This window comes from Diceros bicornis, chromosome 12, assembly GCF_020826845.1.
Source record: "Diceros bicornis minor isolate mBicDic1 chromosome 12, mDicBic1.mat.cur, whole genome shotgun sequence".
Classification (NCBI taxonomy): Eukaryota; Metazoa; Chordata; class Mammalia; order Perissodactyla; family Rhinocerotidae; genus Diceros; species Diceros bicornis.
The window spans coordinates 41,159,488-41,178,538 of record NC_080751.1 but is presented as its reverse complement, the minus strand read 5'-3'; the positions used below and the strand labels follow the sequence as shown (position 1 = coordinate 41,178,538).

The window sequence follows — 19,051 nt, the reverse complement described above, 5'->3', positions numbered from 1 at the left end:
TGGTGGTGGTGGTGGTGTGTGGTGGTCAGGGCTGTGCTTTTAGAGAGGCAGCATAGTACAGCAGAAAGATGTGTGGTTTTGGATCTAAATACCAGCTCTACAATTTAATAGTTACGTAAATCTGTGCCTTAAACTCCTAATCCATAAAATGGACATCATAACATCTTCTAGGAAGGGTGGTTGTGAAGATTAAATAATCTAGGTAGTCCCCTGGCAAGGTTCATTTGTAAATCTGTTTCTTTCTCCTTCACCTGATTGTTATGTTGTTGCTGCTGCTATTATTATTATTTTTGTTTCCCTTCTTGGAGCGTACATTAAAATTGGATCCAAACATGGCATCATTGGACCAAATTGCTTGCATATTATTTGAATTGGATTATTATTAGTTCAAGTAAAAACTTCAGTACCACTGCTGGTTGTAACACTTAAATATCACTAGAGAACAGTACTGGAATAAATAAGGCTGTAACTTGGTGGTATTGTTTTTTTTGTCTTAGAAAATTGCTGGGTTTTTTTCCTTAAACTATAGTGTTATTCTTAGATAATAAATTTCAGGGTAGTAGAGTTTCAAAACGGTAATTATTATGAGTCTTTTTTTGAGAGATGTTTTTATCTCTTTAGGACATTTTCTATTGTTCTTGTTTTGGATCTTTCAAAACCTAATGACCTTTGGCCCACCATGGAAAACCTGTTGCAAGCCACAAAAAGCCATGTAAATAAAGTGATAATGAAACTGGGAAAGACAAATTCTAAAGCAGCTTCTGAAATGAGACAGAAGATATGGAGTAATATGCAGAAGGACCATCCAGTGAGTTGCTGTTGGGATTATTCCTGGAATCCTTAGCCCCATACATAGTTAAAGATAACATCGCAAACAACTTCTTCAGATTTTTATGCATGACTTGAAATTCATTTGATGTAGATGAACCTGTTCACTGGAAAATTATAGCAATTTAATAAAACCTCAGTAAGAACAAAACAAGGAAAAAGATTTCTTATCTCTTCTTGTTAGACATCTACTGTGATTGTTATGGCATATTATACCAATCAAAAGAAATAGAGTTTTAAAGTAGTAGTTTGATATTGATTTTATAATCTCTGTAAAATGAAGATAAAAAATCAGACTGTACAAAAGTCACCTGGCAAAGACTAAATGAAGCTACAAATTTAAGCAAGGAGTGGAGTTTTAATAGCCTTAACCATCACTCTATATTTTACATTCATTTAGTGTGTGTCACATACTCAGTATCTTTAGATCATCTGACAACTAATTAAATTATTATAAAGTTGCAATGATGGTAATGCAAGTCCTTGAAATATGATTATGAATATCATCTTCTAGAAAACTTAGAGCAGTATTGTATATTGGCCAGAGTTAGGATGTGTTTTACATAGTAATATCAGAACAAAACTGATAGTTTATGGTTCTCAGCTATGCAGTATGAATGCCATTGCAACAAACAGCTCATACAAAGTAGTAGAAAAACAAAAACAAAAACAGGAAGATAACATGTTATATGAGAAAATGAAAGAGCAGAACGTGAAAAAGAATAAATATAGTAATTTAGGGAATTGGCATTTTTAGTTTCATACTTGAGAAATATAGTTTAGTAAGTGAAAGTTAAATATTGGAACAACCTCCATGTCAGGCAAACAAAGTCAACATCTATGAAGAGACTAAAATGGTATATTTTTGGAAGTAAATATAAATTGCTGAATACATAGTAGTATGTATTAATAGTAATATACAATTATATATATTCTATATAGTTATATACAATTTATCATAATAAATCAATGAAATATGTTTCTTAACAGGATCGTGAATTAATTGACCCATTTCCAATACCTCTGGTCATAATTGGAAGTAAATATGATATTTTTCAGGTAAGCTCTTCCACTTCTAGTTAAGTTTGTTGTACGTGCTTGCCTAGGCTTTATGAGAGAGGAACAAAAGTAATAATGAAGTGAGAAAAATGACTCTGGGAGGGAGAAGTCAAGGAGTCACACATCTTCAAGACGTTAGAAAAGAGGATATAGTTGGGAAAGAGAAAATAGGTAAAGAACAATAAATACAGTGAAACGGGGATATGGCAGTGGAATGGGGATCAGGTAGATTAGAAACTGAATTTTTAACCCCTCCCCAAGGGATAGGACTTCCCAACTCTTAAGTAGAAGAAAGTGGAAAATTGGTTTCTTCTTATCTTTGCTTGTCAGAGGATCTTCAGGGTGTTCCACACTATCAAATGTGTACTTATGTCTCAATGCTGTTGAGCGAAGTGTTTAAACAAGGAAAGATCTGATAGCCATAGCTATAGAAGGCTGCAGCTATTGTTCAGCTCTCTATAGAAACAAATATCAAGGTAATGGACTCCTACTCCTCAGAGTATGTTCCGAAAATAAATAAATAAATAAGAAATAATCTATTTCTACATTTAATAATTTGCACCTTCCTGCTGCAGATATTTAGTTCTTTCAACTTGTTTTTCTTTTCAATATCATATTTCTTCAGGATTTTGACTCTGAGAAGAGAAAGGTAATATGCAAGACGCTTCGATTTGTTGCACACTATTACGGAGCATCATTAATGGTTTGTACATTTCCTGTCCTTTGGGCTTGAATGGACAGGACCAAATATGGAAAGAGTAGCAACTTGATGCACAGTTATGAGTACTAATGCTTTTACTAATGCATATCATCCCCTCCTTTCCTTTCCCATTGCCCAAAAACCCTCTTGTTACAGAGCGTTTGATAATGTGTTTTAAGAACACACTCTGCTAGATGGCTACCATTTCTTTGCAGCAAAAGCTCTATATTGCTTATTTCCATAAACTCCAATCTTAAAGAGATAAATTGGTTATTTATTTATTCATTTTTAGTTTCCCCTTAAGAATTAGAATCCATATTCTCTTAAAAGAAAAGAGAAAAAAAGAAAAACTTTAACAGTGTGTTCTTTTTTAAACTTAAAAAAAATGCTGTCTCTTGTAGAGGTTAAAAACATGAACTCAGGAGTCGCGCTGTCTGGGTTCAAATCTCAAGGCAACCATTTACTAGATATGTGATCTCAGACAAGTCATTTAATCTCACTTAAGCCTCAGTCTCCTCCAGGATAAAATGGACAAAAATAGTATCTTCTTCATAGAATTGTTGTGAGGATTAAAAGAGGGAGTCCATGTGAAATGCTTAGTAGAGGGCCTGAAAAAAGTGTTGCTCACTAAATGTTGGTTATTATAATTACTCTTACCATCATCTTCCACAGCAGGACCAAATTTTGCTGGATGTCCTCTAATGCAATAAAATATGAAAGCATTTTTATTAAAAAAAATACTTTCTTCCCATTTGAATGGTCTCTTTTTTCCCCTAAATCAAAGTGCTCAGAGGAACCCAGAGACAACATAGGTCTAGCCCCCTGCCTTCATGGCTGGTATATTATAACTAAAAGTAATACATAAGATCTATATTTTAAATTTTTATACTTTTCAGAATACTCCAAATAAATTTCATTATGTATTTTCTTAAAAATCATCTTTTATGTTTGTATTGTATATGCTTACATATTAGGTTGACAGAGTACTTTGGAAATATTCTTTACTATTTTGAAAAGATATGGGGAATTTAAAGTGAATGACTCATCCAGGGTACAAAAGCAAAGACCACGGATCTTCTAATTTCTTATTTTTGCCCCTACATAAGGCCCCACATTTAGTTCTGGTTAGTTAGCTGAGAGAAATCCCTATCTTACTTTAGGAGCAGATCACATGTGAAGATCAGTCAGGGCCCAGTCTGGTTTTATGGGTACAAATTTAGATGAAGTCAGGTCAACCCAGGCCACAGCAGGGATTAACGATGGCCCAGAAGACCTAGAAGATCAGGGCCTAGGGAGAGGATTTGAGAAGGGCTTCATCTCAGTGTTCAATAAACCCAAGGGATCAGAGGTTGGGGTAGAGGAGCACTTCTGGACCACTAAGGGAACCATAAAGTGTTTCCAGCTTCCCAAACCGAGAGTAGCCGAAGGTATCCAACCCCATCTTTCAGTTTCACTTCCACTCTTACCCTACACCCGGTTAAGGGAGAGAGTTGGGTACTGCCTTACAAGATTCAATGATATTCAGCAGTTTTTTTCAACACTATAGTTGATCCTTTATAATTCAGTCAAGAATACTGATTCAATATTATGAGCAGTCTAATAAAGTTAATAAAAAGAAAAATAGAAAAACATTGGTAAGTAGGACCAGAGTCAATGGACAGCCACAGGATGGTAAAGGTGTTAAAATTATGACATATGAGGGGCAGTATAAAATTGTATTCTGTCATCTAGAATGTGATAATGCTCTTTAAATATTGGAAGGACCGTTCCCATGGAAAAGGGATTAAATGTATTCTTTGCTCTCTTCGAGTCAAGAACAAGGAATCAATAGAGAGAGTTTAGCTCAAAATAAGAAAGAACTTTCTAATACTATCATTACAGTCATGCACTGCATAATGATGTTTCAGGTGGACCACATATATGACAGTGGTCCCATAAGATTAGTACCATATAGCCTAGGTGTGTAGTAGGCTATACCATCTAGGTTTGTGTAAGTACACTCTACAATGTTCGCACAACAAAATCACCTAACAACCCATTTCTCATAACATATCCCTGTTGTTAAGCAACCCCTGACTGTATCTGAAAGTGGAATAAATTGCTTTGAAAGATAATGAGTTCCCAGGCATTGAGTTTATCCAAACACAAGCTCTACAGCTATTTGTGGAGGATGTTTTCTAGGCGGTTAATGCAGCAGATTGGGGGTTGAGTTAGAAAGCTTCTCATGTCCTCCCAGCCCTACAGTCCTATGAAATACATGTGTCATGAGGTTTTTTCCTCTTCATACAGGAAACATCAGCATCAGCATCATCATAAAATGTTTTTAAAAATTAATTATAAGTTTTCTATATTTTTAAAAATTGTCTCAATGGAAGTATTAAAATTGTTTCAATTTTTTAAAAATAAAGGTATCAAATCTTACATAGTCACATGAGTGTTCTCCTTTGAGTTCTTAATCTGGAATGAATCTTATACTGAAAATTGATCTCTTTGCCTTATAATTACATTTCATTTGGTTCAAGGTTGTTTTTCCCACTTTCATATACCTTAGTCATTCTAATTTGGCTGAGTGACTTTTGGTATTTCCAAAAATCAAATCTAGTCTTAAAAGATTTGTAGGATAACCATATGTCCTGGTTTTCACCTGATGTCTCAGCTTAATTATTAACATGTGGGCAGATTTTTGGGACCCCCATCTCCCTGATCTAACAGGCAAATCTAATAAGCAAACTGCATAGGCTTTAAGTCAGTACAATAGAAATCCATGCTGTACTGTGAAGCAGCCTTGCAGGCTGTCTTCAGCCTGTGTCAAAATAATCTTGCAGCCCCACACCTCATGACTGAAGATGCCAGCTGGACAGATCTACAACAGGAAAAGATAAAGGGGTACCTCACTCTCACATTTCCCAGCTGTATTTCTTAGAGATTAAGGAAATAATTAACGACCCTGGTCCTTGCTTCCCTCCACACATAAATAATGTCAGCAACTCTTGTTTGATGTAAAACCAAGGAATTCTTGTTTATGTTACCTTCAATGTATAATCTAGAGAAAAGCCCAGATGTGCTCTATCCCTTTTTTTTTTACATATATGAAATCTAGTTCGAAGTTTTTTTTCTTTTCCTCTTACCTGCACGTACCCTGTTTTGTGAAAGAGATACAAGCTGCACTTAAACTCACACACCTCAGAGCAGTTCCATCAGAGCGCTCTGTTGAACAGTTTTCCCAGGGTTCGAACTCCTCATGCTGATTATTGAATAAGCTCCTTCACTAATACCACCTAGACTCTTTATTTCAGTTGAGAAATAGTACCCACCCCCCTTCATTCCCCAGAGTGTCCTGGGCATAGTCACCCTAGTTATATACCACCACTGAGCCTGCTCAGTAGCTTATTTTGTAGGCTCCAAAGGCAATTCAGAAGAGAAGTTAAATAATCATTTTAGGAAGTGTCAGTACTGTTGGACTAGTCTGCAACTCCCACATTAACTGCTTTGAAGGCAGTAGTATGCCCTTCGATGGAGAAGTTATTTATAATGTATACTTCCTATTTTTTAACCAACCAGATTGCATTTTGGCAATGATTATGATCCACATGTGGGAGTGGTTGCAATGATTAGTGCATAAACCACAAGTCCCTTCAATATCATGCACTCATGAAGTTTGAGGAATGAGTTAAAACAAATTTATTGAGATTTCTTTCTTTATTCAGATTTTGTTTTGTCTACTCAAACACAAGTATTTTCTGGGCAAATAAATAGTAATTCTCTCTGTAGTCTGTACTTATTCAAAGTCATATTTATTTTACCATTTCTGTGATTTGAAAGCAGAGTATATAATTTATTCTCCTGAATTTTTTTTTTTTTTCAGTTTACCAGTAAATCAGAAGCTCTATTACTAAAGATACGTGGAGTTATCAACCAGTTGGCATTTGGCATTGACAAAAGGTACTGTTAAAATATATTTTTTATATCTTTTTATTTTATTTTTTTTGCCAGTATTGTCTCATCTGATTATTGGGCACAGGAAAGTGCCCCAGATGTCTGTTCTTAGAGAGATAATTTCATATTATCTCCTGTTTCTTACATGTTTAAATATCTCTCAAATTTTACAACTAAAATATTATATAATACTTAACTTGAGATGAGAATAAAATAACGATGCTATTATACTTGTTTCCCTGATTTCTTTTACTCCTTTTCTCTCATTTTAGTAGCTTTCCCTCTATTGTCATTTTCTTATATTGGTTAGAAATGGAATCAATAATTTTAGTATGTATTTTTATTAACCTTGCTACTTTTCTTGGTTTTGATTTAAGGTAATTTGGGCCTATCACTTTTTTTTTTCCTGTAAAACCTTTATTAATGCTATACTTTAATTTTTGAAATGACTTACGTTAATACTCACTCATTGATTTGGGGCAATGCTCTCACCAGTGGCTAGACATAAAACTTGGCTCTTGTATTTACAGTAGAATGTGGCAGGATGTTTGATTGCTAAACTAAATTAGATTCTTTTTTCTTTTTACCTATATAGCAAATCAGTATGTGTGGATCAGAATAAACCACTGTTTATCACAGCAGGATTGGATTCTTTAAGTCAAATAGGTTGGTGAACTTATTAAGATTGTTCAATTTTTTTTTAATTGCTTATTGATTTTATCCTACTCCATGTTCACTTCATCTCCAAAATACCACTGTTTCTGGTTTCATTATTGTTGCCGTTATTTCTTATCTATTTATTTGTATACACAGTATTGATGCAACATGCATCACTGACATATTTGTGATGGAAGGGATGTTGCCACGTAACAGACTGATTTCTGATCTCTATTCCATGAGAAAATTTGCATGTATTTCCTTTCCCTCACTGATTTCCAGGTATTTTTAAATTTTAGCTCCTTGAGTTTAGAAGAAAACCAGGAGCACAGAGTGGTCAGGAAATTCAAAGCTATATATTATGGGCAATGATGAAAAATTAGAGATTCAAGTGATAGAATAAACCAAAAAGAACACAGTTGTACTAATTAGTTATGCCTTAATTTTTCATTATGAAAATAGCTTGCCTCATCTAATGAGATGCATTTCCTAAACTTATAGATGCCATAGGCTCATGAAGCAAAGGGAATTTTAAGAGTTTATATAGTCAAGCTCCTTATTTTCCCACAGAAGCTATTTTCATTCTGAAGATCTTTGGGCCTAGCAACTCTGTATACTCTGAGGTTGGCATAGTTTGGTTTTAAATTCTAATGGGCAGTAGTTTTCTCTTTTATTTCCCATTCCCCATTACTCTTACAAGCGAAAGTTCACTTGACTTCAAATGCAGGGATCTTTGTAATGAGATTATAGATTGAATTGGAATGAAAGGAATAGAGGTAGTTAATAAGAGATCATGGAGACTTGTTTTTATAATTATCATTAGTACCAACTTAATTTCAGTAGCAGTGAGAATCACTCTGTGTAGTGATAGATAATGCATATGGAAGTCTTTTGCCCATGTGAGTAGTTGGAGGTCAGGAAAGGGTTGAGAATTACTGAATTTAAAAATCATGGAGCTTGGACCTCATCAAAATTAATAACTTTTGCTCTTGAAAACCCATGTAAAAAGGATGAAAAGACATATTATAGTCTGGGAGAAAATATTTTCAGACCACATATCCAACAAATGACTAGTATCTAGAGTACATTAAAGAACTCAACAGTAAAAAAACCCCACGAACAGTCCAATTAGAAAATTGACAAAAGACATGAGCAGACATTTCACTGAAGAGGATATACAAATGGCAAATAAGCACATGAAAAGATGTTTAATATCATGAATCATTAGGGAAATGCAAATTGAAACCACAATGAGATATCACCACGTATCTATCAGAACAGCTAAAATAAAAAACAGTGATGACACCAAATGCTGGCAAGGAAACAGAGAAACTGGATCACTTATACAGTGCTGGTGGGAACGTAAAACAGTACAGCCACTCTTGAAAATAGTTTGACAGTTTCTTATAAAACTAAGCATGTCGCTACCATAGGACCTAGAAATTGCACTATTGGGCGTTTATCCTAGAGAAATGGAAACTTGTGTTCACATAAAAATCTGTACCTAAATGTTCATAGCAGCTTTATCTGTAATAGCCCAAAACTGGAAACAACCCAGATGGTGTTCAACAGGTGAATGAATAAACCAACTGGTACATCCATACCATAGAATACTACTCAGCAATAAAAAGGAGCAAACCATTGATACACACAACAACTTGGATGAATCTCCAGGGAATTATGCTGACTGAAAAAGCCAGTCAGAAAAGGTTACATACAGTATGATTCTATTTATGTGAAGTTTTTGGAATGAAAAAATTTTAGAAATGGAAGGAAGATTAGTGGTTATCATAGACTGGGGACAGGACTGTAGGTGGGAAGGTAGGGGGAGAGGCTAGGTAGGAGGTGGGTGTCATTATAAAAGGACAATACAAGGGATCCTTGTGGGAATGGAACTGTTCAGGAACCTATAAAGGTGATAAAATTGTATAGAAGTTAATACCCACACACACACCACAAATGAGAACAAGTGAAAAACTCGGGAAAGCTGAATAAGAGCCGTGGATTGTGTTAATGCGCGTCCGACCAAAGTGATAAAGAGGCCCTGAGAGATCAACAGTGAAACAATCTTAGTGAACCATATAGATGTGGGAATAGAAAGAATGAAAAATCTCAAATTATAGATTGAAAATTGCCAAGAAGTGGCAGCAAAGTTTTTAAATTTTCAAATTAAATTATACAAGCACTACTTAAAGATGTTCTCCATATAAAACATTAAAATAGTACATATGAGGATCCAGTCTGGTATGTATCTTTCCAGACCATTTTCTATATATGTGTATGCCACGTAGAAAAAGCTATTTGTTTTAACATAATTGTATCATTCTGTATCTATCATTTTGAAATTTGCTTTTTTTATTCAATATACCACATATTAATGCTACATATAGATTGGTATTTTGACTGCTGGATAGTGTTACAGAGCATGGCTATGCATAGTAATTTTCAGTGTTCTTCTGTTGATGGACATTTTGGTTGTGGCCATTTTTTCACTAATACAAATGATGCTGCAATGTGAAATGCTTAATACATGTATGCAGGTGTTTCTATGGTAAACACCAAACACTAGAATTGCTGGTTATAGGGTATGACCTTTTTTAGTATTTCAATAGTACTTAGTAGTGCCAAATTACCCTCCAAATTAGCTGTCCCAATTTGCACTCTAACCAGTAGCACATAAGAGTACCTGTTTCCTTACAAATTCACAAGCACATGAGAATACCAAACTTTTATATTTTTGCTGAGTAGCAATTTAAGTGGGGGGAAAGAGAATTATAGTTTACTCATTGCCCTGTCCCCTCTTCCTTTGGTACTATAATCTGCCCCAGTGGCCTTGTACACTGGGTTGGGATAAATTTTAATAGTGATATTAAGTATATTATATAATGTATATTAGGGAGAGGGGAAATGAGTGATCTAAGGTTTATACTTTTATAAGTATCATCAGTTTGTTTGTTTGTTTGTTTTGTGAGGAAGATCAGCCCTGAGCTAACATCCATGCCAAACCTCCTCTTTTTCTGAGGAAGACTCGCCCTGGGCTAACATCTGTGCTGATCTTCCTCTACTTTATTTGGGACGCTGCCACAGCACGGGCCAACAAGCGGTGCGTTGGTGCGCGCCCGGGATCCAAACCCCAGGCTGCCAGCAGCGGAGCGCGTGCACTTAACCGCTATGCCACAGGGCCGGCCCCTAAGTATCATCAGCTTTATGGATAGAGTTTTTAATATTTTAATCAATACAGTCATTTGGATTAAAACTTTCAATTTTAGGATCTCCTCCTGTTCCTGATAATGACATCGGAAAGCTTCATGCCCATTCACCAATGGAGTTGTGGAAAAAAGTGTATGAAAAGCTCTTTCCACCAAAGGTATATATTTCTAATTCTTTTTTTCCACACTATTCAACAGTTATTGGGAAATGTTCCAACAGGCCTATTATGATAACTTTGTTTTCATCTCTCATGCTCAAAAATCAATGAAATATTCACTAAAAATCTATTGTATATGAGGCACTGTGGGGCTTAAGAGATGGGTAAGACACAGTTCTTGCTCCACCTTCAAGCAGAGCTCTCTGGTGTTAGAGAAGGAGAGACAACATCTGAAAGGAGAGGAGAGAAGAGGACCTGGTGGAATTTGAAATGGCCCTCAACGGTGATGATAAAAGCTCAGAAGACTGTAGAGAGCCTTCAACGGCTGTCTGAGGAAAGGGAACTTGGTTTGTGAGGCAGACGATAGTCATTGAAGGTTTTGAGTTATGGGCACGAAATGATTTGAAGAATTGTAATTTCAGAGTATCAACACACTGAAAGATATCAAGGACCCTGCAAGAGACCCTCAGTATGCTGAAAGTGAAGTTGATGAAATGAGAATTCAGAAGGATCAGGTATTATCCTAAACATGCATTTTGTCTTGAGCTTTCTCACAAAAATACTTCTATAATTCCATAGATTTTTCTCAATTTATTTACTTATTTTTTTACTTTTAAAATTATTTAAATGGTACATCTTCACTATATAAAAAAATAAAATTCTGATATGCATAAAGAAGGAATTAAAAATCACCTATCATTCCACTACCCAGAGATGACTTAATGTTCATGTATCCTTTTTGAATTTTCCAGTTTACTTTATGTTTAAAGATTGGTAGTGATTCTTACCTTGCTGCTGGGGAGACACCTTCATAATATTCTTTTGTTTGTGGGATTATTTAAAAGGTTTTGTTTTTTATTAGAACATTCAAATGTACCTATACTTTTCTTGTACCAGAAAAATTAAGGACTACCCAGCCTGAAAGCATACAAACACGGCTGACAAAACCCAGCTTTCTGAGGAAAGTGGTTAAAAGTGGAGACTGCATTCCACATATGCCCAGATAGCACTGTTTGTGATACCCAAGTCTGATGTAGGAATGTAAAAGTTGGTAAATTCATCATGACCCAATACGTTGATTTTCTCAGATCTGCTTTTAGTTTGATAAAATGAGACATTGTGCAGAATCGGACATTATATAAATAAGAACTATAAATTGAATGCCCTGACAACCTTTCAGGTGGGATTTGTAGAGCTGTGTAACTTGGGCAGTCGCATTGGGGGAAGGATAACCTGAACACAACCATCTACTGGGGGCAGTGGGCAGGGTATTTTTCTCAGCACTAGTCTTTTGCCTTCAGGGGCCCCAGAATAAGCAGGCAAAACATTTTATTTAAACATAGTCCAGAAGACTTTTGAAAAATATTTCATGAACATTTAGAAGGTTTTGTAGCTGTAGCAAAGTGTTATAGGAACAGTAAAATGACCTCATGTAACCCTTATGTGTACAGTTTGTCTATCGAGATTAGTTAGGAAGTCAGCTCTGAATTAATATTTATCTAGGAGTCAGTGACTAACTGCCATTGTTGATAAGAGTATCTGTTTATATTGTATAGTGATCCCTTTTATTACATTTATATACATAGTTATTATTAAAGGGCTAGGAAATTTCTGAGTGTCATGAGATTCCACATTCAAATCCATCTTCCCTCACCTTAAAACCATAGGAATTTTGAGTGGAACTGGAAAGCAACCCCACAATACCTGTATCATTCTTCACTCAACTCTTGTACCTCACTGCTACCTCACTAGTTGCTATACTCTCCTGCCTGAGAGATTTTTTTTAACCCACCTGAAAAGTTATAATATCCTAATTTTGCCTGTAAACCAGTTTCATTCATGATGTTGTAGTAACTGAATTGCATTAATTTCAGTTTGCACATAAAGTACCTGAACACAATTTTATGCTTCTGCTTTAAAGTTTCCTAGTGATTACTAGTTGATGCTCAATTAGTTAATGGATATCCACATCCAAATTTTGACATTCTAATATCAAAAATTTTCAATTTGTATATTAGTTCATGCTCTCGCAAAGTAGTTTCAGAGCCTTACATTGTTTCCAGTTGTGTGCTGATATACACAGAAGCTGACTTAGGTATGAGAAGATTCTCTATAGGTTAATTTTGAAAGATTCCTATTAATTTCCGTCTAAACATTTAAAAATACATTTTCATTTTTTATATGGGCAAGATAGTCAATGCCAGTTTTATTAACACAGTCTATAAAAAAATTCATCTGCGTTAGGTGAAAATTTTAGCCAGTCGTCTGCAGCTCTTTCTTCACATTGCCTATCTTTGATCTTTTAATATTATCGCCACATAACATTTTTCAGTGAAAACAGCATTATAATCTTTGGATTTTATTTGATTTGCCATATAGGACAATAGTAACATTCATTGAAAAGAAAGGTCTCACTCAAGGTTTTCTATAATTACACAAAAGTCTATCCTGACTTAAAAGCAACCTGTAAATGCTTAAAGAAGTCTATACTGTGTGCTGTGTGTCTGCATACCTTTAACCCAAACAGTTACTGCGGATTCTTGTACTTCTTGGGAGGAAAGAAGACATCCTGTTTCATTAAAATATAATACAGTTGCATATGAGTGAAGAGCTGGCCCTGAGCCTGTGTGAGACCGGATGTCATCCTCCTCTTGACTCTCTCCTCATCCCCAAGCCCCATTATTAGTGGCTTAAATAATCATTAGGAATAAAACAAAAAATAAAGTTTGAGGTCTTTAAGCTTTGGCAGTGAAATTAGAGGAGCATGTCACTTTTAAGATGGAGAGGCTAATTCATGAGTTCCATTCAATTCCTCCAATACTTGAGCCTTCAAAAAAGGCCCAAGTCATATATAGTCATGCTCTGCATAACAAAGTTTCAGTCATCGATGGACTGCATATACGACAGTGGTCCCACAAGATTAGGACATATAGCTTAGGTGTGTAGTAGGCTATACCATGTAGGTTTGTGTAAGTGCACTTTATGATGTTCGCACAACGACGAAATCTCCTGACGACACATTTCTCAGAACATATCTCTGTTGTTAAGCAATGCACGACTGTAGAATCATTAGGCAAAAAAGATGTGTCTGTCCCTCTGTCCCAGAAGAACTGCTTTAAACCACACTTCTAATAATAATCCCACCGATGTGAGGGAGGCACCAAGCCACAATATTTCGTAATACTTTATTGTAAGTCCTTGGTAGTAAAACATGTCGTTGATGATACTTGTCCAAAATCCCTCTTGTTCCCAGTCTCCGCAGATGCATGCAGATCCTCACAGAGGACTAAAATGAGTCCTCACAGTTTTGAGTATCAGCCTTAGGACCTTTTCACCTTTCCTGCAGACTGTCCTTCCTATTTAGCTCTGTCTTTTCTCTAATTACTCCAAGTTCTCTCTTTTGCCTAGTCAGATGGGTACCAGAAAATACTTCCTCAGTATTTACTATTTTTAAAAAGCCATCTAGTTTTAAAGCATTCTAGATTTTAAGAGAATATGAGTGTAGAAAGCACTTGCTGAACACTTCTGCATCTTTTCTATATTTTTATTGTCAAAGAAAGCAAAAAAACGAAAAAGGAAAAAGTTTGGGTAAACAATTATTTTAAGGTCTTCTTGGCCAAACACACATATCTATTTTGAATCCCTGTTTTCAAAAATCAACTTGTTTATGATCCCTAGCCTATAATTTAAACACATACGCACACTGATTTACATGTTTAGGGGAATGTTGAGGGGAAAATGTTCTTACTGTCCTTTATTGAAGATGCTGTTTTAAGCACTGTAAGACTGTGGTCCATTTATATTTGAAAACTTTAGAGGTTTTTAAGAAGCAGAGTGGAAACCTTTCTTGGTTTTGCTTTCACTTTTTTTTTTTTTAATTTTATTTATTTTTTTCCCCAAAGCTCCAGTAGATAGTTGTATGTCATAGATGCACATCCTTCTAGTTTTCTGTATGTGGGACGCGGCCTCAGCATGGCCGGAGAAGTGGTGCGTCGGTGCGCGCCTGGGATCCAAACCCAGGCCGCCAGCAGCAGAGGCGGGCACTCAACCGCTAAGCCACGGGGCTGGCCCTGCTTTCACTTTTAAAATGGCTTTCTAAAGCAGTCATGAAGAATTGCAGTGTAAAGAAAACCCTCTTACTTGCTATTCTTTAAAGCATCATCATATTATTTTGCATTCACATGATAGCAGTATTCAAGATCTAGTAGACATGGTGAGTTCTGTATCACACCAGTTCTTCTTTAAGCTCCGTCTGGCATGGCCTGTGACCAGCCCCTTACCAATGATTACCTTTATCATTGGTAAAAATAATTCAACACTTCTAATTAAAGACAAAGTTTGTGATAACTGTTTATTGTTTATGCGTTAATCTTTGAAACCAAAAGTGGTAGATAACTGGTGAACTGAATTAACTTCTTTAGAAAAAATAAACCAAGCTGTAAAGACTACTTTGTAGTTATTACTATGAAAATTCTTCCAAAGTCTTTATACAGTTTCAAAACTTTTAACATTTAACATAACTTAGAGTATAGGTATAAAAGAGACAATCTGCAATTTTTCTGAAAATGAGAAAGGAATTTTCTTTTCCTAGCAACTGTCAACTTCAATTATGTTAGCCAAAGGGCAGTGATTGCCTTGTCTCTCAGAGTAACCACTTGTTGTTTATCTGAAATAATAATATGCTTTGTGCAGTTATTTAGACGTCAAATGACACACAAGAGGCCTTAGATGATCCCTTTTGCAATTCAGTTGTCTCATGCAGGATTTCCACCCCCACTAAAACTTATCTTTATTTTATGAACTGTAAAAGTAACATACAATCATTGTGAAAAAAAATTCAAAAGATATAGAAGTACATAGAAAATGGAGGTGTCCTGCTCTCTCTCCACCTATTTGCTTTTTTTTCGCTGGGAAAGATTCACTCTGAGCTAATATCTATTGCCAATCTTCCTCTTTTTTTTCTTTTTTTCCTCCCCAAAGCCCGTGTATGTAGTTGTATATACTAGTTGTAAGTCATTCTAGTTCTTTTATGTGAGCCGCCACCACAGCATGGCTACTGACAGCCAAGTGGTGTGGTTCCATGATGGGGAACTGAACCCTGGCCACCGAAGCAGTGAGAACACTGAACTTTAACCACTAGGCCATCAGGGCTGGTTCCTATTTGCTTTTTTCATGTGGCACATATGACTGCTGTTATTTTTGCTGGCTGCCTGTGAAGCCATGTGTGAATGAGTGCTGATGTATTTAATCAGTACTTACTGGGAGATATCTAAGTTGTTTCCAATTGTGTGCCAATATACATAGTGCAGTGCATATCCTTCTACTTCCATCCTTGTGCTCTTCTCCATTATTCTATATGATAAATTTCTAAATGTACAATCACTGGGTCAAAGGATATATGCATTTTAAATATCGATACTTGGCTTACTTCAGCTAGGTTTTGACAAGAGTTGAACAGCAAACAATTAAAAATAAGATTACTTTTAAATACTTAAAGTATAACAAATGCTTTATTAATTGAAAGACAATTCTTATATACTATAGTATATATAATTTTGTCTGAAACTTTAATAAATTCATCTCTAAGTGCTGCTTAGGCTACACAGAAACCCTGAAGACTCTATGTTTCCAGAAAATGAATCCTAAGTATAATCATTTACAAAATAATTGTCAAGAAATTTCGAGAATGATAATGCTATAAACGATAGTGTTATACCTAAAAAATGCTAAGGCAGTTTTAAGGTGACTAGTTTAATTTTTAAAGTTGCTTTTTAAAAAAATAATACATATTTTTGTTTTAGGAACTGGAACAGTACAAAAGAAGTTCTTCAAAGTCTTGGAAACAGATTGAGCTTGATTCTTGAACCTAATTCAACTATAGTGTATTCATTTTTTCTTTCCCAAATACAAGTAAGATTATTTTATTGATTAGCTATTATGGTAATAAGTGAAGAAAGTTAACATGTATAATTTGTTAAAGGAAAAGTGGAATTTCTTATATTAGTGCAACTCCCTGGATACTTTTAAGTCTTTTAAAAGGGAAAAAAGTGTAATTACATGTAATATTTTTGAAAAATAAAAAGAATCTTCTACTACCTACCTCTAACATGTTTAAGTAGTATATACTCAGTTCAGCATTTATAAGTTTCTGCTTATATGTTTTCAGGAATATGAAAGCAAGAGTATTTAGTAACAGTTATAAGTGCTTATATTAGACACATTCCTTCTCTGAGGGATTCTCAGCTGTGTCTGGTAGGAAACTGGAATTGGGATCACTGTCTCAGGTGTCATCATTTTACTGTAACAGTGAGGCACAAGAAGCACCTGAAATACTTTTTTAAAATGCACATTCCTGAGTCCCCACACCCAGAGACCCTGCATCAGTGGGTCTGGAATGAGACTCAGTAATCTGCATTTTTTATTCAGCACCTCTGGTGATTCTGACATAACTTATTTTGAGTATAACTTTTTGAAGAACAAGCAAATTTAGGGAGATATTCTATCAACAGGCAGGCCAAAACTTCATGAGCTAGTAATAAATCATTTCCAAGATGGAATAGCCTGTAAGAAGCCATCTCACTCCTGTAGATTTGTGTACCTGCTAACCAAGTTCCATTTGGAGTAAGCATAATTGCTGTTGTTAACCAGGAAAGTCACTTACTCTCTGTTCTTCCATTTCCACTATAAAATATGTTGACTCTAATATGCCATGCACCCAGCTTCAAATAAGCACCCTTACTTACCCGAAGAACACCAAGATCGATGAGTGGTATCTGAGTAGATAGCAAACTACCTGATTATTGCAATGAAATAAGACTTCCTCAACTAATTGCAGCGCATGTGGTTCCAACACTCTTGACAATAGGATTTTCAGCATGTTTCCAAGGAACCTCAGTCTTAGGAGCAGACAGGCACCCTGCCTGAGTGCTGTGGAGAAAGAGCTCACTTTAATAGTGAACATTATGATCTCAGAAACATCACTGACTTGGTGGGAAGAAATAGCCTATTCTACAATAGTAATAGGAATTATTGTTATATAATTTTATTTTCTTACATATCACTGTCCATTTTTGACTTGAGACACAAACTGTCACATGTAGAAAGTCATTGTGTTTTTTTAAGATGGTATCACTAACATTTAATAGCTTGAAGTCACGTGCTATGTCAATTTTCCAAATGTTTCTGAGCTAGAATGAAATTCATCTGCATATGAATAGTAGAAAATGTTTCCACTTACATTGTACACCCATTTCTTTAGTGAGTTGAAATCAGTGATTTCAAAAGAGGTTCCTGTGGGACTCTCTTTGAACTACTTTAATAGATTATCATCTCCAGAGTTGTCTATAACTGATGTGACATATATAATCTGTAAGGCATTATGTAACTATTATACCATAATCATCAGTGTCAAAGACCTTTTATAAAAATTGACAATACTATTCTGGTAATTTACCAATGTCTCCAGATTCTTAAATACTGTTCTAAGGAATAGAATTTTACTATGGTTTCCTTAATGAAATGATCTTTCCTACCATAATGGAGACATTTCAAATGCTATAATTTATCATTCTTTACAAGTTAGGTCACAGTAACTGAACAAGTTCATGTACTCTGTAAGATATTCTCACTCAAAGTTACCATGGTAACAATGAGACAGTTACCTTTCAGACTTGTACATGAATTACCTGAAGATCAATCAGAAAGATAATCAGTCATTTAGTACAGAACCCATTTTTAATAATCTATATACATCATTTCATTCCTAAGAATACATAATATAGGTGTCTATATTTGTATTGATCAGCATTCTTTCTCTTTAACAATTCAAGAACGTGAATTCCTAGTGTGTAACCCTGTTCTTCTTAGTGTAAATGTTGTGTCAGTTGAGCATCTTTTCTATATGGACTTTAAATAACATCTGCTCTCCAACCTTAAAGATGTCATTTCTCAGTGCATAAACTTTATCTAGTAACATTTACTTTTAATATTATCAGTGAACTAAGCGGGAAGTTAAAAATAGCAAATTAATCTTTAAAAACATTACCAGAGGTTTGTCTGGTGTGCTGTGTTGAGTTGAGCCCATTCCTGCAGTTTTTCATTGTAACCCTCAGTAAAGTCATTCAGTGCTCTGCACCAGTGGTCTTCATCACCCAGCATCTGTCCAGCGTCCTCCCGATGTGCTCAGGTGACTCAGACCCCTCATGTGGACATGTGCGCATAAATATGGGTTTTTAAATGATAACAAAAGCATTCTTACCCAGTTCTTCATGATGCTTTGCTTCAATCAAACCCACAACTCTCTTGTCTGTTACTTACAGTCAGTAATCATTCAGATGTTTTCTTTTTACCAAATTCTTTATCAAATGTAAGCGTATTTTAACTGACCTATTTTTCTGTGTCTAGAACAAAGCAAACAAATAGCCATACTCGTATCCCATAACGTCATGAATTATTATTTACATTTTTGTACCAGCTCAGTCACAATTTCCAAATACCCCATGTCC

At 35.3% G+C, this 19,051-nt stretch overlaps 1 protein-coding gene across 1 annotated transcript in view; it reads left to right on the top strand.

Moving 5' to 3' along the window:
* Positions 1-16,642, top strand: part of DYNC2LI1 (dynein cytoplasmic 2 light intermediate chain 1) — a 41,615-nt gene extending 24,973 nt beyond the window's left edge. Inside the window, exons 6-13 of the mRNA XM_058551333.1 lie at positions 622-808; positions 1,819-1,887; positions 2,513-2,590; positions 6,453-6,529; positions 7,119-7,189; positions 10,450-10,547; positions 10,970-11,062; positions 16,349-16,642. Coding sequence (XP_058407316.1) covers positions 622-808; positions 1,819-1,887; positions 2,513-2,590; positions 6,453-6,529; positions 7,119-7,189; positions 10,450-10,547; positions 10,970-11,062; positions 16,349-16,411 — 736 coding nt within the window. The 3' untranslated portion in view covers positions 16,412-16,642. The remainder of the gene's footprint in view (positions 1-621; positions 809-1,818; positions 1,888-2,512; positions 2,591-6,452; positions 6,530-7,118; positions 7,190-10,449; positions 10,548-10,969; positions 11,063-16,348) is intronic.
* The last annotated feature ends 2,409 nt before the right edge of the window (positions 16,643-19,051 follow it).